This window comes from Tachypleus tridentatus, chromosome 5 (genome assembly GCF_004210375.1).
Source record: "Tachypleus tridentatus isolate NWPU-2018 chromosome 5, ASM421037v1, whole genome shotgun sequence".
NCBI classification, from domain to species: Eukaryota; Metazoa; Arthropoda; class Merostomata; order Xiphosura; family Limulidae; genus Tachypleus; species Tachypleus tridentatus.
Genome location: NC_134829.1, coordinates 2871611 through 2899423, shown reverse-complemented (window position 1 = coordinate 2899423; position 27813 = coordinate 2871611). Strand labels below are relative to the sequence as shown.

The window sequence follows — 27813 nt, the reverse complement described above, 5'->3', positions numbered from 1 at the left end:
TTGTTTGTTTTTAAACAACACAATATACTACCTACACTCTATCCAATGTGAGTATCTTAGCACAATGTGCCAAACAATGAACACGTGTTTAGATTTCAGAGGTGGTAAACTGAAAGTACAGAATCTTCTCTGGGAGGTCCCTTCACCATGTACAGGTATCTGGCTCGTAAGAGACCTGGTGCTAAGACTAAACTATTATGTATACAGTTTGTTTTGTTCTTTCAACTGATTATGATATCTTTAAGTGCCACAAAACGAGCTAAGTAGAATATTGAGAATGAATAACAGTTAAAATAAAAAAAAAGAGCTTTGATCGACATCTAAATAGATGATGTGCACATGGGATGTGTAAGGAACACAGATTATGTGCACATGGGATGTGTAAGGAACACAGATTATGTGCACATGGGATGTGTAAGGAACACAGATTATGTTCACATGGAATGTGTAAGGGACACATAGGATGTGCAATTGGGATGTGTAAGGAAAACAGATGATGTGCACATGGGATGTGTGAGGGACACAGATTATGTTCACATGAAATGTGTAAGAGACAGAGATGATGTGCACATGGGATGTGTAAGGGAAACAGATGATGTGCACATGGGATGTATAAGGGAAACAGATGATGTGCACATGTGATGTGTAAGGGACAGAGAATATGTGCACATGGGATGTGCAAGGGAAACATGATGATGTGCACATGGGATGTAAAAGGGAAACAGATGACGTGCACATAGAATGTGTAAGGGACAGAGATGACGTGCACATGGGATGTGTAATGGACACAGATGATGTGCACATAGAATGTGTAAGGGACAGAGATGATGTGCACATGGGATGTGTAAGGGAAACACATGATGTGCACATGGAATGTGTAAGGGACACAGATGATGTGCACATGTTATGTGTAAGGGACACAGATGATGTGCACATAGGATGTGTAAGGGACACAGATGATGTGCACATGGGATGTGTAAGGGAAACAGATGATATGCACATGGGATGTGTAAGGGAAACAGATGATATGCACATGGGATGTGTAAGGGAAATTTCGTGAGACATTAAAACGAAATACCTAAAATACCTGAGACGTTTTTTCTACCTGAAATAAAGTTCACATCTAATGAAAGCTGTATGTCATCAGTAATAAAAACTGGCTTACTCTTAAATGATAGAGATTTGATTAACTGAAGTGTGAGTAGAAGACGTCATGTTGTATAATTAATGTCGAGAAGAGAAAGGTCACAAATTTCTTACATGTTTTTGTTAGTTGAATGTTAAAAGTACACCAAAGTTCTTCATACTTTAGCGAACCTTATTTCTTAGTTTCAATACAACGGTTTTATTTATTCATTAAGTTATTTAAAATGTCCCATTACTTTTTTTTATTTCCTCGTTATGACAATGTATCATAACGTTGTTAAAAGTAATTTTACTGTCGTTTTTCAATGCAATATATAAATCTGGTCAATATATAAATCTGGTTGCCAATTATCGTATCGTTTTACCGGTGCTGTTTCGGAAACTTTTACTTAAGTTATATATTATCATTAACGATATTCGCTTCTACAGCAGAGTTAAAAATTATGACAATAACTCCTTGAAAAGGTTCAACAAACTTTAAGAGTCCCCAATAATGTAATAAATTATCTTTGTACAAGAAGCATCTCGAATTCTTAATAAGCTCCATAAGACGAGGACACATTTAACACCAAAGTAACCTTACATTATTTATGATACATGCACTGATGGCATATATTTAAAACAATTAAGTCGTCTATGGAGAAATATATAGACTATCTATGTAATATTTACAGCATTTTTGGCTTCTAGTTTATTATTTTGGCAGTATGTCATTTAAACCAAACGAAATTTTAATATTTAACCGCCTGAATGCACGAGCTGTCAAATAATTAGTTGGAAAGAAACATTTTCTTAGCTCGACATTATGAAATGACTTACACTTTATATTTCAAGCATACTGATCCCCAAGCCGCATCTTTGAATTTCGCGCAAAGTTACACGAGGGCTATCTGCGCTAGCCGTCCCTAATTTAGCAGTGTAAGACTAGAGGGAAGGCAGCTAGTCATCACCACCCACCACCAACTCTTGGGCTACTCTTTTACCAACGAATAGTGGGATTGACCGTCACATTATAACGCCCCCACGGCTGAAAGCGCGAGCATGTTTAGTACGACAGGGATTCGAACCCGCGACCCTAGGATTAAGGGTCGAGCGCCTTAACCACCTGGCCATATCTTCTATAGTTAATATTATTGGTTTATTTAACGGGCGCTTAATTAAGCTGTTACACTAAAATGAAATCTTTTAATTAATTAGGTATCCTAACTAACATTAATGATAATAGAAACATTTTGTTCCATATACATATTGTTCAAAATTCCAGAATTAGCCACATTTCTTGAACACTTACTATATAATATCCAACTCTAATTGTATATCATTTTAATGCCACTAAATGTAATGATTATCCAATAGAAAAATTTCCGAATGTAATTAGAAATAATTTGAAGTCAAGTTAGGTCACAAACTTTTAGTTATATTATATAATTATTTTATATCATAAAATCTAAAGATACCAGGACAGTAGCGATATCGTGGAAACAGTGTAGGACTGAGACAGTCATTTCAAATATACATTCTATATAATTATCTATAATACTGTTGATATAACGCTTCGGGTAATGCCCTTCTGGTATCACTAACTGAACAGTAAATCCGTAAACAAAAACATTCTAAACTGAAGGTCGTGTGACAATGTAACAACTAAACGTGTGTAACAATGCAACAACTAAACGTGTGTAACAATGCTTACATATACTTGAAACAACAGGAAGTTGTATATATAAACACACGTACCTCTTTATATACATATACGGCCCGCGAAATTCAAAACAAACCAAACAAAACATGTATATAGATATACATAGAAACATCCAGGTACGGTGCACTAATTGAAAAGATCCCAGGATACAAACTATAATGTGGGATTATAAAATGTACTCCAGGTTTTGGAGGTGACTATGTAGGTAGGATCCACATTACGGTGGGGATACACCGTCTATCAGTCCTAACCTCCATTCGCCAGTCTCACATCAGAAATAAAATAGTAGAAACAGATATAGAAATATAAATTAGAGAGTGAGATGTGGGTGCTCAGGCCCACAACGTCCCACATCTATATCACCCTTCACTGCTTGCAGACAGTTGTAGGAAGATAAGTGATCTCCAAAGTAAAGAAGACAAAATAATTCATTGAAATAAAAATAAGGAAATGAGTCACTACCATTTGGGGGTAAGTAAGATAAAAATTCTTGAAGTTATCATTCCAGCATCCAATATGGTAGAAAGGCAATAATTGATAGCACAGAAAACGATCTATACCAGCGTGAAGAGTCTCATCCAGCTGTCCATCAAACAAGTATAACCCCCAACCACCACCACCCGTTCACGTGCACACGCGTAGGATAAAATGTTATAGTTTCAAAATGTGAATAGACAGACACACAATTGATTATGTAAAACATTTTAAGTCTAGGAAAACACAAAAGCGAGAAATATTACAAGAAACTAGTCCTCCGCTGGAACTGCGGCAAGTTTTGGATTTACAAAGCTAAAATCCAGGGTTCAGTTCTCGTCGGTGGACACAGCAGATAGCCCGTTGTAGTTTCGCTATAAGAAAAACACACGCACGATAAACTCAAATATTCATTTAGCACATAGGTGGTGGTGGTGGTTACCAAGATAAAAACTATTTGTTTTACTGCAGTTTACGGTTATTTTTATTTGTAGATGGACTTCTTCAAAACAAGTATTCGGAAACGGTCAAGGGTGTAGTAATACAAATTAATGTGTCGGGCCATCGGTTTATCTGAGTTACAATTTATTATAACTCTAAGAAGGTATTCGGTACCTTTTGCAAATAATTTTGAACTCAAAATGTGCAGTTATGTTTACCTTTAATATGAAAACTAGATTGGTGTTATCCAGTGAATAGATTTACAACTCTACGGGTGTTATCCAGTGAATAGATTTACAACTCTACGGGTGTTATCCAGTGAATCTAAGTCACAGCATATTCCATGGAATATTACTATTACTATTACTATTACTATTACTATTACTGGAATAAGCTACTTGCAATAAAACATGGGTCTGTTGAGATGCGTGTTTTAAGGTTACTGTCACCAATGCTGGTATCATGATATTATAGAGGAACTTTGAAAAATAGGTTTAGCGGTGTTTGATTTGTTTAAAATGTCAAAATTATTTAATGTAACATATTTAACTTGTTTGTTGTGAGTGTGGCAGGTAAAGGGTGGCCTATATGTATATACCATTGTTCATGCAAAGTTTCGAGCAATGATTCGAGGAGTCCAGTTTGTTCTTAACTGACAGAGAGTCCATAGAAGAATTCGGGAAGACATATAGACATCACAAAGAGTCAGAATTACGAGAGATAAAGTTCTAACTTACGCCATAACGTTTATAATACGGTTACTTATTATTTATCATTAAAGATGAATGTAAGATATGTCAACCGAACTATATATCAACGTACACCTACACCGTATTAGAAAAGCTAATGTTTGCCTACCAGTAATTAATTATCATGGAACCAAATAGTTTAAAACGATATTTAAACTATTAGGTTCCATGATAACTATTTCCATAATGTCAAACTTGTAGGTTCTATGATAACTATTTCCATAATGTCAAACTTGTAGGTTCTATGATAACTATTTCCATAATGTCAAACTTGTAGTTCTATGATAACTATTTCCATAATGTCAAACTTGTAGGTTCTATGATAACTATTTCCGTAATGGAAGACTAGCTTCAGGTTTAAGGCTAAGCCTAATATATCAAGCAGGACTATTTCAAGAATTTCATATATATTATATCATAAATTGGTTAATGTTAATTAATTCAGTTTACTAAGCTGGACTATTTTCTTGTGTTATAAATAAACACTGACATATAGATAACGACATAATTAGGTTTGAAATGATCTATTAACAGCTGCGACTAGAGACACTAAATGTCATCAAGAAGAACATTCTTGATTAATAAACAGTTCAATGAGTCATTCACAAGCTTGTGAATACGAAAAAAGGGCTGTCAGTAGGTCCATTTGTGTACAACACTGTCAGTAGGTCCAGCTAAGTACAACACTGTCAGTAGGTCCATCTACGTACAACGCTGTCAGTAGGTCCATCTACGTACAACACTGTGAGTAGGTCCATCTATGTACAACACTGTCAGTAGGTCCATCTATGTGACGAAGGTTTTATTATAGGAAACAAGTGATTTGAAAATGAGTATTTACGACCTAAAACCATTATTTTAAACCGACCTACAAAATAGAAAGTTGTAGTAGGTGCTGCACATAATTTATCAGATATGTTTTATTTATCAGGATCGTTCTTTAGAAAGCTTAGTTTGAAATCCACTCTGAGATTATAACATTCTGAGACAATACTGATAGTACTGTTTGTAACACAGGTATATCAAACGTAATGTATTGTTGTAACACAGATATACAAACGTAATGTGTTGTTTGTAACACAAACGTAATGTGTTGTTTCGAGTTATTTTAAAACTGATGGTTAAGTGTGTATGTGCACTCTTCTGTTAAAACCGTCTGATTTCTGCTAAAAGTTTGTCCCAACATATTCTGCGACAGAATACATTTGTAAGAAATACATGAACAATATTTCAGTAAACTTACGTATCATAAACTTCAAAATGGAACATTTATCACTATTGTCACATGTGAGAGTGCCGCATGATGGGTAATCGCAGTGTGCTCACATGGATAACCTGGCAGTTCTAACAAATATGAACCATACATTTATCCCACATATTTTATTAAGTAAATATCGGGAGAGAATCACTTCATCACTGGTGATATAGAACTTAAAATAAAGGTGTATTTGACGTCATACCGTGTTAGATCAATATGCAGTACGTCTACAGAAACATTTAATACATGGTAATGACAAGAAATGGGTCACTGAATTAACGCAACCGAAGCGGATAATGTTTGGGTTATTACAGTTTCCACCTGTGCAATCGGTTACAGTGACACACTAAACCTTCTTTCTGTTTACTTACACGGCTCGTTATTGAATATATCATAACACGGTTATCTTCACACATCAAACGTATAACCATTCTTTACACGTGCCAGCTACATCTCATGAGTAACACACATTAACTGTACATCATGTGCATCACTGACATTCTTAAACCTCTTACAATAACGAATTACTTACGAGTGTGATAACAGTAATACATACAAAATAATACACTAGGGAAAGAATGAAAATAGATATGTATCTATCTTTTAATATCTGCTTTTAGTGTAGTAACTCGTAAGTAATACAACATGTGCAGAAACAAACAATGTGATAACATCCGTAAACACAAACTAAAATAACTGATTTAAAATAATATTAGTGTGGTCAGTGTAACACAGAAACCATGTTCATCAGAATCTGACGACAAAATATTCGAAAGAAATCTGGACCATAGAATAGTCTTTCATAAATATGAATAGCAACATAAATCATGTTGAACATACAAAACACAAATATTAACCATAATCATGTTGAACATACAAAACACAAATAGTAACCATAATCATGTTGAACATACAAAACACAAATATTAACCATAATCATGTTGAACATACAAAACACAAATATTAACCATAATCCTCTTAAACTTACGAAACCTTAATATTATCTACAATCATATTTAACAGAAGAAAAAACCCTAATATTAACTACAACCATATTTAACAGAAGAAATACCTTAATATTAACTGTAATCATATTTAACAGAAGAAGAAACCCTAATATTAACTGTAATCATATTTAACATAAAAAACCATAATATTAACTATAGTCATATTTAACAAAAGAAACAACTTAATGTTAACTATAATCATATTTAACAGAAGAAAACCCCTAATATTAACTGTAATCATATTTAACAGAAGAAAAACCCTAATATTAACTGTAATCATATTTAACAGAAGAAAAACCCTAATATTAACTATAATCATATTTAACAGAAGAAAAACCCTAATATTAACTATAATCATATTTAACAGAAGGAAAACACTAATATTAACTGTAATCATATTTAACAGAAGAAAAACCTTAATATTAACTATAATCATATTTAACAGAAGAAAAACCTTAATATTAACTATAATCATATTTAACAGAAGAAAAACCCTAATATTAACTATAATCATATTTAACAGAAGGAAAACACTAATATTAACTGTAATCATATTTAACAGAAGAAAACCTTAATATTAACTATAATCATATTTAACAGAAGAAAAACCTTAATATTAACTATAATCATATTTAACAGAAGAAAAACCCTAATATTAACTATAATCATATTTAACAGAAGAAAAACCCTAATATTAACTGTAATCATATTTAACAGAAGAAAAACCTTAATATTAACTATAATCATATTTAACAGAAGAAAAACCTTAATATTAACTATAATCATATTTAACAGAAGAAAAACCCTAATATTAACTATAATCATATTTAACAGAAGGAAAACACTAATATTAACTGTAATCATATTTAACAGAAGAAAAACCTTAATATTAACTATAATCGTATTTAGCAGAAGAAAAACCCTAATATTAACTATAATGATATTTAACAGAAGAAAATCCCCAATATTAACTATAATGATATTTAACAGAAAAACCCCCTAATATTAACTATAATGATATTTAACAGAAGAAAATCCCTAATATTAACTATAATCATATTTAACAGAAAAAACCCCTAATATTAACTGTAATCATATTTAACAGAAGAAAATCCCCAATATTAACTATAATGATATTTAACAGAAAAAACCCCTAATATTAACTGTAATCATATTTAACAGAAGAAAAACACTAATATTAACTATAATCATATTTAACAGAAGAAAAACCCTAATATTAACTATAATCATATTTAACAGAAGGAAAACACTAATATTAACTGTAATCATATTTAACAGAAGAAAAACCTTAATATTAACTATAATCATATTTAACAGAAGAAAAACCATAATATTAACTATAATCGTATTTAGCAGAAGAAAAACCCTAATATTAACTATAATGATATTTAACAGAAGAAAATCCCCAATATTAACTATAATGATATTTAACAGAAAAAACCCCTAATATTAACTATAATGATATTTAACAGAAGAAAATCCCTAATATTAACTATAATCATATTTAACAGAAAAAAACCCTAATATTAACTGTAATCATATTTAACAGAAGAAAAACCCTAATATTAACTATAATCATATTTAACAGAAGTAAAACCCTAATATTAACTGTAATCATATTTAACAGAAGAAAAACCCTAATATTCACTATAATCATATTTAACAGAAGAAAAACCCTAATATTCACTATAATCATATTTAACAGAAGAAAAACCCTAATATTAACTGTAATCATATTTAACAGAAGAAAAACCCTAATATTAACTGTAATCATATTTAACAGAAGAAAACCCTAATATTAACTATAATCATATTTAACAGAAGTAAAACCCTAATATTAACTGTAATCATATTTAACAGAAGAAAAACCCTAATATTCACTATAATCATATTTAACAGAAGAAAAACCCTAATATTAACTATAATCATATTTAACAGAAGTAAAACCCTAATATTAACTGTAATCATATTTAACAGAAGAAAAAAACTTAATATTAACTATAATGATATTTAACAGAAGAAAAACCTTAACATTAACTATAATGATATGAAACAAAACCAAACCTTAAATTTAACTATAATTGAACAATACAAAACCAAACCTTAATATTAACTATAACTGAACAATACAAAACCTTAATATTAACTATAATTGAACAATACAAAACCTTAAAATTAACTATAATTGAACAATACAAAACCTTAATATTAACTATAACTGAACAATACAAAACCTTAATATTAACTATAATTGAACAATACAAAACCTTAATATTAACTATAATTGAACAATACAAAACCTTAATATTAACTACAATTGAACAATACAAAACCTTAATATTTACTATAATTGAACAATACAAAACCTTATTATTAAGTATAATTGAACAATACCAAACCTTAATATTAACTATAATTGAACAATACAAAACCTTAATATTAACTATAATTAAATAATACAAAAACTTAACATTAAATATAATTGAACAATACCAAACCTTAATATTAACTATAATTGAACAATACAAAACCTTATTATTAACTATAATTAACAATACAAAACTTTAATATTAACTATAATTGAACAAATACCAAACCTTAATATTAACTATAATTAAACAATACAAAACCTTATTATTAAGTATAATTGAACAATACCAAACCTTAATATTAACTATAATTAAACAATACAAAACCTTAATATTAACTATAATTAAACAATACAAAACCTTGATATTAAATATAATTGAACAATACAAAACCTAAATATTAACTGTAATTGAACAATACGAAACCTTAATATTAACTATAATTGAACAATATAAAACCTTATTATTAACTATAATTGAACAATACCAAACCTTAATATTAACTATAATTGAACAATACAAAACCTTAATATTAACTATAATTAAATAATACAAAAACTTAACATTAAATATAATTGAACAATACCAAACCTTAATATTAACTATAATTGAACAATACAAAACCTTATTATTAACTATAATTAACAATACAAAACTTTAATATTAACTATAATTGAACAAATACCAAACCTTAATATTAACTATAATTAAACAATACAAAACCTTATTATTAAGTATAATTGAACAATACCAAACCTTAATATTAACTATAATTAAACAATACAAAACCTTAATATTAACTATAATTAAACAATACAAAACCTTGATATTAAATATAATTGAACAATACAAAACCTAAATATTAACTGTAATTGAACAATACGAAACCTTAATATTAACTATAATTGAACAATATAAAACCTTATTATTAACTATAATTGAACAATACCAAACCTTAATATTAACTGTAATTGAACAATACAAAACCTTAATATTAAATATAATTGAACAATACAAAACCTTAATATTAACTATAATTGAACAATACAAAACCTTAATATTAACTATAATTGAATAATACAAAACCTTAATATTAAGTATAATTGAACACTACCAAACCTTAATATTAACTATAATTGATCAATACAAAACCTTAATATTAACTATAATTGAACACTACCAAACCTTAATATTAACTATAATTGAACAATACAAAACCTTAACATTAACTGCAATTGAACAATACAAAACCTTAATATTAACTATAATTGAACAATACAAAACCTTAATATTAACTATAATTGAATAATACAAAACCTTAATATTAAGTATAATTGAACACTACCAAACCTTAATATTAACTATAATTGAATAATACAAAACCTTAATATTAAGTATAATTGAACACTACCAAACCTTAATATTAACTATAATTGATCAATACAAAACCTTAATATTAACTATAATTGAACAATACAAAACCTTAATATTAACTATAATTGAACAGTACAAAACCTTATTATTAACTATACGTAACGTTAAGCATATTGTAAAACTGTCGGTGTGGAAAATGAATAAGGTAATGTTTTTCAGTTTGTCTGTTTACAAACATTATATATTAATTTTCTTACATGAGTATTTAGAATTATTTTTTTAAAAACCTTCATCCGGGATATTTTTATGACGGACACAATAATTTTTACCCAGTAATAAAAGCCTACATTTATTACATAGATGAGTATGGAAGTCTGTGATAAATTGGTAATTAGATGTGTAATTAGAGAAGCCAGTTTTGAATATTATCGTGTGTTGTGAACTTAAGTAGTGCTGTTGTTACAACGTTATATCGTAAGTCTTCCCGCTTTCTATTGATGTGGTTGTGAAACTGGATTTGGAACTTATTTTTAAAACGTTGTTTTTATTGGACGTGTAATATAAAACTGTTTTGTTTATTTTTTCAGTACGGTAGCTTCACTGTGACAGCCATGTTGTAGATGACTGATTCGAGAGGTTGTTAGTTCTGTATAAAATTTATCAAACCAATTTTTATATTTTGTCAAATATTGTAATACTAATTTTTAGATTAGTTTATAGATCAATATTATCTCCAAATCAAAGGTAACAAACAACTTATATCAAATGTAAAAAACATTACGATAATAAATACACTTTTATTATGTTCATAGTCATAAAATTACTGTGCATTGTTTAAACATTTGATGGCTGTTAAAGATGTTTTCGGCCATAAACCAAATAATATCTCAGGATATTATTATATGGCCTCTGTACTACAACATCGTACTAATTTATTTTTTAAATCATCAATATGTAACTCATGTTTCAGAAAAATAGCCCCGGCATGGCCAGGTGGATTAAGGCGTTCGACTCATAATCTGAGGGGCGCGAGTTCGAATCCCCATCACACCAAGCATGCTCGCTCTTTCAGCCGTTGGGTTGTTATAATGTGACGGTCAATCCAACTATTCTTTGGTAAAAGAGTAACCCAAGAGTTGGCGGTGGGTGGTGATGACTAGCTGCCTTTTCTCTAGTCTTACATTACTAAGTTATAGATGGCTAGCGCAGATAGCCCTCGTGCAGTTTTACGCGAAATTAAAAAAACAAACAAACAGATATCACATTTATCCTAGTCCAACGTGATGAACAGAATCCAGGAAAGTCCAAAAACCACCTACAAACACCTATACTGTTTTTTCACAAGAACCGTGTCCTCATCATCACAGTTTTCTGGTGACGGTTTCTGAGTCAAAAAACGACGTTGGAGATTTTTATTGATGTCTTTTAAAGACTGTCATTTCGATACATTTGTTCGACCGCTACTTTCAGCTTATCGTATTGAAATATCGATGTTTCACACTCAGTTTTTCTCCCTAAGAAAATACTTTTAACGTGTAACTGAGAAAAAGGTTTGTATGCACGAGCTTCAGACGGTTCCATTGATTCATTGTTTCTTAAAAACTCGACTTTCACAGATGAAATCTGATTTCTTGCGACTGAAACAGTTAAAAGATAAATGAAATATTTTGATATGTAACAACAACTCTGTTTGACAACACTGCTCGTTTCTTATATCAATACAGCATATACTGATACACACAGTATTACTGATTGAATCATTCATTTTTTATTTGTGTTTCTCATACTAAATAATACTTGGTACTGGAATCATAGCAACTCAACCTTGGTAAAAGAGCACGCATTTCATTACTGAGAATCTAACGTGTATATTAAGGGTGAGAAACGAACGTGTAATCTAATGTTGAGAAATTTATATTCACTTTAATTGCCAGAAACGAACTTGTACAGCGACAGTCAGGAAGTAAGTCCCGTTTTAATGTTGACAAAAATAACCTTCAATAGAACAGTTATAACGGAGTAACACAAATTTCAATTCTAAAAAAAGAAATTTTGAAAACTGTCTTTCTTGAGGTAGAAACTTGAGGTATCTAATACGGTAAATGTAAGCCCTTTTATACCTAAGAAACCGTCGAGCATTTGGACTCTGACGCATTACAAACCTGAGAAATTGAATCGAATTTCTACACCAGAAAAGTAAATCTCATATTTGATGTTGAAAGCTTAATAACACATTCCAGCATGAGAGGTAAATAAGTCGCATTTCAATGTTGAGAAAACATCAAATACACGTTCTGATTCAACACGAAAATATAACTCACTTTAATACCAAGAGAAAATAAATAAATATTGTAATGATACTTAATACGTAAAATATATTCAGTTCCAGAAAGTACATAATTAAATACACATAGAAAAACTTATTTAATACACAAAAAACTAACATGTATTTAATACACACAAAAAGGTAACACACATATTATACACAGCAAAAGGTAACATGTATTTAATACACAGAAAAAGGGAAAATGTATTTAATACACAGAAAAAGGGAAAATGTATTTAATACACAGAAAAAGGTAACGTATTTAATAACAGAAAAAGGTGACATGTATTTAATACACAGAAAAAGTGACATGTATTTAATACACAGAGGAAGATGACATGTATTTAATACATACAAAAAGGTAATATGTATCTAATAAACAGAAAAAGGTAACGTGTTTAATACACACAAAAAGGTAACATGTACTTAATACACAGAAAAAGGTGAAAGGTATTTAATACACAGAAAAAGGTGATATGTATTTAATACACAAAAAAAGGTGACATTTATTTACTAAACAGAAAAAGGTGACGTGTTCAATACACAGAAAAGATGACATGTATTTAATACACAGAAAAAGGGAACATGTATTTAATACACAGAAAAAGGGAACATGTATTTAATACACAGAAAGAGGGAACATGTATTTAATACACAGAAAAAGGTAACGTATTTAATAAACAGGAAAAGGTGACATGAATTCAATAAACAGAAAAAGGTGACACGTATTTAATACACACAAAAAGGTAACATGTATTTAATACACACTAAAAGGTGACATGTATTTAATACACACAAAAAGGTCACATGTATTTAATACACAGCAAAAAATAACATGTATTTAATACACAGAAAAAAGTGACATGTATTTAATACACAGAAAGAGAGAACATGTATTTAATACACCCAAAAAAGTAACAAGTATTTAATACACCGTAAAAGGTAACATGTATTTAATACACAGAAAAAGGTAAATTTATTTAATACACACAAAAAAGTAACATGTATTTAATATACACAAAAAGGTAAAATGTATATAACACACAGAAGAAGGTGGCATGTATTTAACACACAGAAAAAGGTGACATGTATTCAGTACACAGAAAAAAGTGACATGTATTCAGTACACAGAAAAAAGTGACATGTATTTAATAAACAGAAAAAAGTGACATGTATTTAATAAACAGAATAAAGTGACATGTATTTAATAAACAGAAAAAGGTGACACGTATTTAATACACACAAAAAGGTAACATGTATTTAATACACACTAAAAGGTGACATGTATTTAATACACACAAAAAGTAACATGTATTTAATACACAGAAAAAGGTAACGTATTTAATAACAGAAAAAGGTGACATGTATTTAATACACAGAAAAAGTGACATGTATTTAATACACAGAAAAATGTGACATGTATTTAATACACAGAAAAAGGTGACATGTATTTAATACACACAAAAAGGTGACATGTATTTAATAAACAGAAAAAGGTAACATGTGTTCAATACACAGAAAAAGATGACATGTATTTAATACACAGAAAAAGGTGACATGCATTTAATACACAGAAAAAGGTGACATGTATTTAATACACACAAAAAGGTGACATGTATTTAATAAACAGAAAAAAGTAACATGTATTTAATATACACAAAAAGTTAACATGTATTTAATACACAGCAAAAAAAACATGTATTTAATACACAGCAAAAATAACTTGTATTTAATACACAGAAAAGGTGAGATGTATTTAATATACACAAAAAGGCGACATGTGTTTAATACACATAAAAAGGTGACATGTATTTAATAAACAGAAAAAGGTAACATGTGTTCAATACACAGAAAAAGATGACATGTATTTAATACACAGAAAAAGGTAAATTTATTTAATACACACAAAAAGTAACATGTATTTAATACACACAAAAAGTAACGTATTTAATACACAGCAAAAAAAACATGTATTTAATACACAGCAAAAAATAACTTGTATTTAATACACAGAAAAGGTGAGATGTATTTAATATACACAAAAAGGCGACATGTGTTTAATACACATAAAAAGGTGACATGTATTTAATAAACAGAAAAAGGTAACATGTGTTCAATACACAGAAAAAGATGACATGTATTTAATACACAGAAAAAGGTAAATTTATTTAATACACACAAAAAGTAACATGTATTTAATACACACAAAAAGTAACGTATTTAATACACAGGAAAAGGTGACATGAATTTAATAAACAGAAAAAGGTGACATGCATTTAATAAACAGAAAAAAGTGACATGTATTTAATACACAGAAAAAAGTGACATGTATTTAATACACAGAAAGAGAGAACATGTATTTAATACACCCAAAAAAGTAACAAGTATTTAATACACCGTAAAAGGTAACATGTATTTAATACACAGAAAAAGGTAAATTTATTTAATACACACAAAAAAGTAACATGTATTTAATATACACAAAAAGGTTAAAATTATATAACACACAGAAGAAGGTGGCATGTATTTAACACACAGAAAAAGGTGACATGTATTCAGTACACAGAAAAAAGTGACATGTATTCAGTACACAGAAAAAAGGGACATGTATTTAATAAACAGAAAAAAGTGACATGTATTTAATAAACAGAATAAAGTGACATGTATTTAATAAACAGAAAAAGGTGACACGTATTTAATACACACAAAAAGGTAACATGTATTTAATACACACTAAAAGGTGACATGTATTTAATACACACAAAAAGGTAACATGTATTTAATACACACTAAAAGGTGACATGTATTTAATACACACAAAAAGTAACATGTATTTAATACACAGAAAAAGGTAACGTATTTAATAACAGAAAAAGGTGACATGTATTTAATACACACAAAAAGGTGACATGTATTTAATAAACAGAAAAAAATAACATGTATTTAATATACACAAAAAGGTAACATGTATTTAATACACAGCAAAAAATAACTTGTATTTAATACACAGAAAAGGTGAGATGTATTTAATATACACAAAAAGGCGACATGTGTTTAATACACAGAAAAAGGTGACATGTATTTAATACACAGAAAAAGGTGACATGTATTTAATACACAGCAAAAAGTAACATGTATGTAATACACAGCAAAAGGTAACATGTATTTAATACATACAAAAAAAGGTAACATGTATTTAATAATACAAAAAAAGGCAACATGTATTTAATACACAGAAAAAGGTAACATGCATTTAATACACACAAAAAGGTAACATATATTTAATACACACAAAAAGGTAACATGTGTTTAATACACACAAAAAGTAACATGTATTTAATACACAGAAAAAGGTAACATGTATTTAATACACAGAAAAAGTTACATGTATTTAATACACAGAAAAAGTTACATGTATTTAATACACAGCAAAAGGTGACATGTATTTAATACACAGAAAAAGGTGACATGTATTTAATACACAGAAAAAGGGAACATGTATTTAATACACAGAAAAAGGTAACACGTATTTAATACACACAAAGAGTAACATGTGTTTAATACACAGAGGAATGTTATGTGTATTTTTACGCTAATTATTGAAGTTTAAAATAACTTAAATCCTCTTTTCTGTCCAAAGTTCTTCAGTTGTAAGATAATAAACAGTAAATTTAGAGTTAGTGCATTCAGTGAACGTAACTAAAATTTATCATAACTCCATATGTCCACTAGTTTCATTCAGACTCTGCTATTGTATGTTATAATATTCTTGAAACTCTTATAAAACACCTAAAACACTAAGAGGGAGGCGAGCCACAAACATCCGGATTACCTAACGGATTGGCCAACCTGGTTCATACTGAAATTGTTTTATCCCTGCTGGTAGTGTTGTAAAGTGTACTTAATATTAACTCTCACTTATAGCGATCTAACACCCTTAAAACTGTCGCTGATCAGATAATAAACACTTTACATTAAAACATAACCTAATAACCCTGGGTTAAGCAGTTTTATATTCTTGTAATAAAATACAAAGAGAAAATAATAAATATTTATTGTAAAACATTCATCAATCTTTACGATGCACCGGAGGGAAAATACACGCACTTCAGATAAACACACAGTTCGATACAACGTATTGATTTCAGCACTGAGAATGACAAACACATTAAAATGCTTGTAAATACTGGTGATAACTTATAATAGAATACCACAATGGTTTGCTTCAGTGTTGAGCTGATTGCTTCTTGCATGAATTAACCAAGGCTACCACTAATCATGGATCATGTGTGTTCCTTGTTAAACAGCGAGTTATGCAACTGTTTCTTACATAAATTAATTTAAAATTATCTGTTCTTAAACATAAAGAAACACAAGTGATTAACTTTGTTATGCTTACCACAGGGATCGGTCTTCGTTACAATACCTCAAGTTGACTGATGAGACACGAGATGGTTGGAAAATCTTTGATTAACATATTATTAAGATTCATATGAGAGATATTAGTTACTTCGTACTTTATATATGTGAAAGAAAATATAGAAGGAACTTATAGAGCACCAGTGTTAAGACAGCATTTACAACACGTTGCAGATACATTTTTTAAACAACCAAATTCATATATTTGGATATTTTTACATTCACAACAGGCTACAAATAGATTTTTTAAATAACCAAATTCATATATTTGGATATGTTTAAATTTACCTTGATATGAATCAGAAATCGACTAAAGATACGCGAAACAAAGAAACAATAACTCAGTAATTTGCGTGATATTTAGCACCTCTTAGGCCTCTATTGGTTTCTAATGGTTCATCTTATTCCTGGTTTTAAAGTGTCGTCTGACATGTTATATATAGATGGCGCTTCATGGAATCTTTCCTACTTAGCACCCAGTCCAGATGATCACTTCCGGTACTGAACTAAAAGATTATTGGTTTGTGGTTCGTGAGATATAGATTTGAAATGATATTTGCACACGACTCTGAATTTTTAAATCGAAATTGAGTAAATTATGAAGCACGTAAAAACATTAACGAGTTTTATAGTTTATATAATTTAGTTAGTAATATTTAGGCTGAGATGGACATTTAAAAATTGTTATATGCATCGATACCTTGGATAATTCTAAAATACGCAATGTATTTAAGAGACAAAGTTTCGTAAGTAAATATAGAAAATTCAATAATAGTATTCTATTGTCTGTAAGACAAGTTTTAAAAACCCTGTTTAACAGGTTGAGAGATGGACCATCGGTATATTTACGGATTTACAAAGTCGAGGGTTATATTATTTATGGATGGCAAAGTGTAGCTGTGTAAGAACACCGTCTGTTTAGCAATGATATTTAACAGATTTTGTAAGATATCCATTAAGAGGTTTATTTAAAAACCAAACTGATGTGTTTATAAAACAGTTAAATATAGATAACAAACAACTGAAGGGTGAAATACTTGGGGATAATTGTAATGTTAAAGAATTTCTTGGTCATCCCTTGCTTGTTTGCTTGATTTTTGAATTTAGAGCAAAGCTACACGAGGGCGTTAGTTGTCCTTAATATAGCAGTATAAGACTAGGAGGAAGGCAGCTAGTCATCATCGCACACCACAAACTCTTGGGCTACTCTCTTACCAACGAATAGTAGGATTGACCGTAATATTATAACGCCTCCCCCCGGCTAAAAGGGCGAGCATGTTCGGTACAATGGGGATTCGAACCCGCTACTTGTTGGTCGTATAGGACAATGAAAATGTGTAGATTTATTCCTATTCGATCTTTTCCAACTCAAGTATACATTTTCTTCATGAATATGTGAAAAGATAGAACCTATATGAGTACTATATGTATATTTATCCGTGAATACCTGAGAAGTGTGTACGCATATAAATGGGTAATATGAGCAAGTGTATGTATTTACTTGCATACACACACACACTCACATGTATTACTCATAGTTACATACGTACATACAAATGTTCGGATATTCATGGATAAATGTATACACTGATACTTATAGTACTAGTATGTAAATGTTTATAGATGTATTCATAAATACCTGAGAAGTGTGTATGTAGCAAAGTATATGTATGCATGTATGTGAGTAGCTGAAACGTATATATGTACGCACATAAACACCAGAACTGTATGCACGTGTGTACATATTTATCTACGAATAATTATATGTACATATGCAACAGAACTATATATGTAAGTGTGTATATATTTATCTATTAATATGTGAAAAGTCTATACATGTGAGTATTATATATACGAATGTATATGTATATGAACACTTGAAAATAAGGTACACACACATGATGTATAGAAGAGTGTGCCATACGTAGGTATGTATTTATCAACTAATATATGAAACGTATGTATGTTTACAGGAATGAGTAACATATATACGTGTATATATACTCTTAAAAAACACGCAAAAAAGATATTTTGTTATTTTAAAGAGAAATATATGTAATAACGTTACAAGCTCAGAGTTTGTGATGTTACACGTGTTAAGGCACTGATTGTCAGACCAAAATGACAATAAAAGTTGTGCACTTTGAAAACGGAGGAAAACATCGGATTTTTCGCCAAAACGCATGCGTGTCCAATAAATTTGTTTGAGAGATCTGCATGTTCTGCAAGTGCAACATGTGCAAAATCCCTGTAAAAGTGACGGGTTCTCGGTTTCCATAGCTCAGTGTTAAGCCACCGACAGTTACGCTAAGACTGACTGAAGCACAACGCAACAACGCCATTGGTCGCTTGGAAGCAGGCGAATCTCGATCAGATGTTGCCAGAGCTGTGAATGTCCACCCAAGCACCATCACAAGGCTATGGAATCGTCACCAACAACATGGATCAACTCGTGACCGTCCACGATCTGGCAGACCTCGTGTGACCACGCCCGCACAAGATCGCTACATCCGGTTACGTCACCTTCGAGATAGGACCACCACTGCGACATCTACTGCCTCAACCATACCAGGGATGCGTAGGATTTTTGATCAGACCGTACGCAACCGTCGACGAGATTCTCAGGCCCCATGTGCAACCCATCATGGTGAACGTCAACGACGTTTTTCAACATGACAACGCCCGTCCTCACACAGCCCGACTCACCACTGTCTTCTTGAGACACCACAACATCAACGCTCTTCCCTGGCCCTCCAGATCACCAGATTTAAACCCCATCGAACATCTTCGGGACGAGTTGGACCGACGTCTGCGACGGCGACAACCTCAACCGCAGACTCTACCTCAGCTTGCAGCAGCTTTGCAGGCTGAGTGGACAGCCACTCCACAGGATGTGATTTGTCATCTCATCGCTTCCATGAGCAGGAGATGCCAAGCAGTTACTGATGCTCACGGGGGGCATACTCGTTATTGACGTTGAGTGACATTAAACTTCACCTAGTGAGCGTGGACTTCGCCTTTGCAACTTTGGATGTTCAGCAGCGAATGTGCAAAGTTTCACACATGTCATACAGAACTACCCGGAATAAACTTGTTAACAATTTGTCTCATATTTTGCCTTTTGCGTTTCTTTTTTTGAAGAGTGTATATTTGTTCATGAACACCTTAAATTAGGATGTATATTTGTGTTAGTAGTACACGTATTTGTGTGTATATTTAACTATGAATACGTAACACGTGGCAGTACACGAGTTTGATTACCATGTACGTGTGTAAATATCTTTCAATGTTAACTATATAGAATTGATAAGGTATTAATTAACTCAGTAACAAATACAGTTAACTAAACACACTGATTTTACGTTTGTTTTAATAACAAACTTGTAAGTCAATGTAAGACAGGTCTGTAGTTAAAATATAACGGTAAAACTATTCTACAATAGAGACTATTTTGGTAAGAAACTGTTATCCAACAATGTTGTATAGTCAGCAAAACGTAATGAGTTTTTTTATCACCAGTCAAAGTAAATGTTTCTAAAAAAAGAGCTTTCGCAGTCGGTAAACGAAAGAGATTGCTATTCAAAATTTTTAAATCATTCTCTTATCAATGAATACCTTGGCAAATACAAATTTATTGGTCGATAGCCAATAAACTCGTGAGCTTGCATACTTTTCAGTTTACCAATCAAAACGTTGAAACCTAATTTACTAAACTGATAGTTCCTGAACCTTGAACTACGAGTTCCTTTATTTAAAATGTAAAGGAATATTGTCAGTATATTCGTTTTAAACATGACACACTAATAGTTAATGTTTATTTCACGTAACATGCTTATTTTTATAAGATATCAATCAAATGTTTGTAAGGTCACAGGTTGCGGAGATAACAGTAAAAAGAGGACGGTATGTTAACTGTTCTAATAATATTTTAGAGATGAACATTTAGAAACTCTCGAGAGGACTAAACCCAAGATTTGAATAATACATTTCTTTACTAAACAAAAACATTTAAAAGTTCAGCAGATCACTATATCTGAGCTTGTAATAATATTCAGCCAATTGAGAGCACCGATAGCACAGACTAACGTTTACTCTGTTAGTAGTATAATACAGTTAAACTGATAGTATTATATTACAGTTAAACTAACAATGATACAACACAGTTAAACTTATAGTGATACAACACAGTTAAACTGTTAGCAATATAATACAGTTAACCTGTTAATAATATGACACATTTAACTATTAGCAATATAATTAAGCTGTTAGTAAATAACACAGTTAAGTTGTTAGTAAATAACACAGTTAAGCTATTAGTAATATAATACACTTAAGCTGTTAGTAATATAACACAGGTAAACTGTTAGCAATATACTACAGTTAAACTATTAATAATATAACATAGTTACACTGTTACTAATAATAATACAGTTAAATCGTTAGTAATATAATACAGTTAAACTGTTAGTGAATAACACAGTTAAACTGTTAGTGAATAACACAGTTAAACTGTTATTAATATAATACAGTTAAGCTGTTAATAATATAATACAGTTAAGCTGTTAGTAATATAATACAGTTAAACTGTTAGCAATATAACATAGTTAAACTGTTAGTAATATAATACAGTTAAACTGTTAGTAATATAATACAGTTAAACTGTTAGTAATATAACACAGTTAAACTGTTAGTAATATAATACAGTTAAACTGTTAGTAATATAACACAGTTAAACTGTTAGTATTATACTGCAGTTAAACCGTTAGTAATATAATACAGTTAAACTGTTAGTGAATAACACAGTTAAACTGTTAGTAATATAATACAGTTAAACTGTTAGTAATATAATACATTTAAACTATTAGCAATGTAACACAGTTAAACTGTTAGCAATATAACACAGTTAAACTGTTAGTAATATAATACAGTTAAACTATTTGTAATATAATACATTTAAACTATTAACAATATAACACAGTAAAACTGTTAGAAATATAATGCAGTTAAGCTGTTAGTAATATAATAGAGTTAAACCGATAGTAATATAACACAGTTAAACTGTTAGTATTATACTGTAGTTAAACCGTTAGTAATATAATACAGTTAAACTGTTAGTGAATAACACAGTTAAACTGTTAGTAATATAATACAGTTAAACTGTTAGTAATATAATAGAGTTAAACCGATAGTAATATAATACAGTTAAGCTGTTAGTAATATAACACAGTTAAACTGTTAGTATTATACTGCAGTTAAATCGTTAGTAATATAATACAGTTAAACTGTTAGTGAATAACACAGTTAAACTGTTAGTAATATAATACAGTTAAACTGTTAGTAATATAATACAGTTAAGCTGTTAGTAATATAACACAGTTACACTGTTACTAATATAATACAGTTAAACTGTTAGTAATATAATACAGTTAAGCTGTTAGTAATATAACACAGTTAAACTGTTACTAATATAATACAGTTAAACTGTTAGTAATATAATACAGTTAAGCTGTTAGTAATATAACACAGTTACACTGTTACTAATATAATACAGTTAAACTGTTAGTAATATAATACAGTTAAGCTGTTAGTAATATAACACAGTTACACTGTTACTAATATAATACAGTTAAACTGTTAGTAATATAATACAGTTAAGCTGTTAGTAATATAACACAGTTACACTGTTACTAATATAATACAGTTAAACTGTTAGTAATATAATACAGTTAAGCTGTTAGTAATATAACACAGTTACACTGTTACTAATATAATACAGTTAAACTGTTAGTAATATAATACAGTTAACTTGCTGGTAATACAGTAGTTGAACTGTTAGTATGAAAACACAGTTAACCTTTGTGATATAACGCAGTTAAATGGTTACTTATATAGTGCAGTTAAATTGTTAATAATATAGAAAAAAATGTTTATACTGCACTTAAGACACATAATAATATACAGTGCAACTAATGTGCCAATAATATTGTGAAATAAAACTATAATTCTATTTATGAAGATTATTTGAACTTTAGAATAATAATAGAACGTCTTCTATTTAATATAATTCTGACTTTGTAAATTAGTAATATACGTATTATTATATTTAATATAATTCTGACTTTGTAAATTAGTAATATACGCTACTTACCGATCTTAAATGAAACCCATTAGTAATATACGCTACTTACCGATCTTAAATGAAACCCCACTGATATTCACGACTTGTGTTGTTGACAGTAGCAGTACACTAGAAACTGCTTGATAAAAGTTAAAGGTTATCATATCTTTATAAATATGAAACGAACTACAACTGATTGTGGGTGAGTAAATCTCTATGAAATAAAGTCACAATTTGAAGTGTGACGATTATTGGAGGGTCAGTATTCCTACTCTCCAATCAAGATATAGTACCTAACTTTGAATTAAAACTTCGTAAGAAATACCGCGAGCCAGTCTGCACAGAACTCAACAACAAGCAACCCTTGTCTTTAACATAACCACAATGTAATGATACCATTGTCACGAGTAGCCCATCCTAAGTCTCTCGCCACTTACAACACGTAAATGAAACTAGTGAGACCTTAGTTCGTCGTTACTGGCTCTGACGTAATGACTCCTGCCGCCAGAGGGCTGCAACATCTTTAGACAACGATTTTTTTCTGTGTTTTGCACACTTCCCATAATTTGGTTTGTTATCGGGTGTTCAACATTCAAAGGTGTATTTTTCGTTTATTACATTCGATAATTATAATCGCATCAGAATATTTTTATCTTGATAATTAGTAAGTTTTCAAATATTTAACTTGTGACGAATCTGAAAATTGAAGAGAGCTAAATTCATTTCTTATGTTAATACACTACTGCTAACTTTATTTATATATAAGCCTAAAACAGAGTACAGTCAGGAAGTTCAGAGAAATAAACTGATTTGTTCTTCACATGGAGTGGACTTTCCGTTATGTTGATTTATAAAAAATAAATCATCCAACAAAAAAACAAACATTAGAAAACTAAGTTAATGTTATGGTTAAATTTTAAAAAACAAGTACTTGTTTTTGTTTTGTTTTCTTTTAATTTCGCGCAAAGCTACACAAATGTTATCTGCGCTAGCCGTCCCTAATTTAGTAATGTAAGACTAGAAGTAAGGCAGCTAGTTATCAACACCCACCGCCAACTCTTGGGCTACTCTTTTACCAACGAATAGTAAGATTGTTCGTCACGTTATAACGCCCCTACGATTGAAAGGGTGAGCATGTTTGGTGCGACGGGGATTCGAATCCGCTTTAACCACCTGACCATGTCGGGCTAAGTTAGTATGTTCTTATTCTTTCTAATATAAATATTAAAACAACAGAAGCCTGCGAATTTGAACCTCATAAAAGCTGTTTTGGTTTTAATGACGGATTTTTTTATTTTTACATATTGGGAAGAAAACAGAAACTCCCACGTTAATTCAGTTTATCACACATACAACATTGTACGTTTAGATCATGTAAGCAATCTCTTGTTGCTATAGCGACGAGGTTTTATCACACATACAACATAGTACGTTTAGATCATGTAAGCAATCTCTTGTTGCTATAGCGACGAGGTTTTATCACACATACAACATAGTACGTTTAGATAATGTACACAATCTCTTGTTGCTATAGCGACGAGTGAATAACATTGAAAAGAAACAAATATTATTAAACTTCACATACAAACAACTACTATACAGAAACGACACGTCATGCGGCCTGTTAACCTGTTATATACTAGCGGTGTTTCTGTCGTGGGTTTTAGAACGATCGATAAGATATACGTTGCGATTGGTCCAGAGAAATCTATAGCCAGTGGTTGTCAACATTTTCAGCATAAGAAAATGTGACCAGTTTTCAATGAAAATAATATACTTATGTAAAAATACATATGATGTTTTGTGAAAATTCTGCACGTGATGGAAAAAATATGGATATCTATTTTGGACTCAGCATACAGGAATTACGTCAGGACAATAACATCTTTGCAGGCTCGTGCTATTGGTTTCTTGCTTAACAAATGACTTCTTCTCTAATCTATAGTTCCTGTCGTATATGAAAGATGTAACTTCTAGATATTGTTTCACTGAATGGACCTCAGCCATTATTTCGGTTCATCTGTAAATTTAAAAACATAAAATGTTAAAATCCAGGGTACTTTTCCTGGTAGTAATAAGTGCGGATAGCCCATTGTGTAGCTTTGTGCTAAAAACAAGGAAACATCAGATCCTGGACATGGAGCTTTGATAATTATAGAAATATAACACGTTTAAAGGGTAATAGAATATTACACGGAATATTGAGAAGTCTTATCTTATCTTATCTCTTTATCCAGATATTTAATATATTTATTTAATGCAATTTCTTACCTATACTTGTAAAATTAGTATCCGTGTAATTCATACAAATATACATTGAGATAATACTCGTATTATCCAAACAGGGCGTTAAAACAGTAATTAAAATGTTAGAAAATTGGTTATTAACTGGTGTTCATAGACAAACTTATTAATATTCATTGAATGACACAGTATTCATATTGGGATAATATTATCAAAAACAACTGTTTTCATTATATATGTCTGTTTGTGATAAAAGTCCAATAGAATTAAAAGATGTCGATTTTTCCTGCTGTTTGAACTTCGCGCAAAGCTACACGAGAGCTATCTGCGCCACCCGTCCCTAATTTACAAGTTTGAGACTAGAAGAAAGGCTAGTCATCACCACCCACCGCCAACTCTTGGACTCCTCTTTTACCAACGAATACTGGGGTTGACAGTCACATTATAACGTCCCTATGGCTGGAAGGGCGAACATGTTTGGTGTGAGAGGGATTCAAACCCGCAATCTTCATATTTTGAGTCGAATACCTTAACCACCTGGCCATGCCAAGCCTTCTTCTGTTTTGTTTCTTAATATATACAAACGTTCGGCTCAAGAGTTTTTTCACCAGAAGCTGAATATTATTCTTGTTTATTTTGGTTGATATCAAATTTGTGTAAATGAGAAAATAACACTGAAATAGTAATAAATTGTAAGATTTATATAAGTAACATCCGCCTTACTCAAACAGGGTGTATTTGTTAAAGTAACATCCGTCTTACTCAAACAGGGTGTATTTATTGAAGTAACATTCGTGTTATCCAAACAGGGTGTATTTGTTAAAGTAACATCCGTCTTACTCAAACAGGGTGTTTTTATTAAAGTAACATCCGTGTTACCCAAACAGGGTGTTTTTATTAAAGTAACGTCCGTATTATCCAAACAGGGTGTATTTGTTAAAGTGACACCCGTATTATCCAAACAGTGTGTATTTGTTAAAGTGACATCCGTGTTACACAAACAGGGTGTATTTGTTAAAGTAACGTCCGTATTACCCAAACAGGGTGTTTTTATTAAAGTAACATCCGTGTTACCCAAACAGGGTGTATTTGTTAAAGTGACACCCGTATTATCCAAACAGGGCGTATTTGTAAAAGTAACATCCGTATTATCCAAACAGGGCGTGTTTGTAAAAGTGACATCCGTGTTACCCAAATAGGGTGTATTTATTAAAGTAACATCCGTCTTACTCAAACAGGGTGTATTTATTGAAGTAACATTCGTGTTACCCAAACAGGGTGTATTTGTTAAAGTGACACCCGTATTTTCCAAACAGGGCGTATTTGTTAAAGTAACATCCGCCTTACTCAAACAGGGTGTATTTATTAAAGTAACAACCGTGTTACCCAAACAGGACGTATTTGTAAAAGTGACATAGAACGTAAACAAGGTTCTTTATTATGACGAAAGACACTTCGTTCTATTTATCGACCTAACGTAGTTGTAACACGACTATGTTTAAGAATACGACTAAAGATTTCATTTGAACCTTGTAAAGAATGTTAAATTCTAGATATCTGTTGTCGTATTAGAGATACCAATCTTTATAACTGAACCTGACCTTAACCTTGTTTCATAACAGTGATGTCAGTTTTGTCAACATTCTGACTGTTATAATGTTCTATATATATTTGTTCAAACTAACAATTATAACTAATTACAAATAAGCTAAGAAACTATGAAACATTGAACATTTTATTACCTCTTCATATTTATTTTTTCATAAACACAGTAGTTACACATGTACCACTGTTTTGGTTCTAGCTAGATCCAAGAAAATATTTTTTTTACATTGAACTAAAACAAAGTATTATCCCATTATTAACAAGATAAGAAACGAATTTCAATTTTGAAAATAACAATTGCCCCATATGAAAAACCCATGCCTGTTAAAGGACCGATTAATGAGGATTCTCCGTCAGTAATACATCAATATAAGTTTGTACGGAAATGCAAATCATTCAGAATATCCATAGAAAAAATGTAAGAAATATTCTGACATCTATCAGGTACTCTTTGAACTAACAAGTGTAGTGGTGGTTAATATAAACTGTACAGTATACTGTGTATTTAATGTAATGTTTAATGTAAACTGTTCAGCATAGAGTGTAGTGGTGGTTAATGT

At 30.6% G+C, this 27813-nt stretch overlaps 1 protein-coding gene across 2 annotated transcripts in view; it reads right to left on the bottom strand.

Moving 5' to 3' along the window:
- Positions 1-23862, bottom strand: part of LOC143250404 (glutamate receptor ionotropic, kainate 2-like) — a 260380-nt gene extending 236518 nt beyond the window's left edge. For both annotated transcript variants that reach the window (XM_076500859.1, XM_076500860.1), the window contains exon 1: positions 23475-23862. In XM_076500859.1, coding sequence (XP_076356974.1) covers positions 23475-23568 — 94 coding nt within the window. In that variant the 5' untranslated portion in view covers positions 23569-23862. The remainder of the gene's footprint in view (positions 1-23474) is intronic.
- Positions 23863-27813: the final 3951 nt, after the last annotated feature.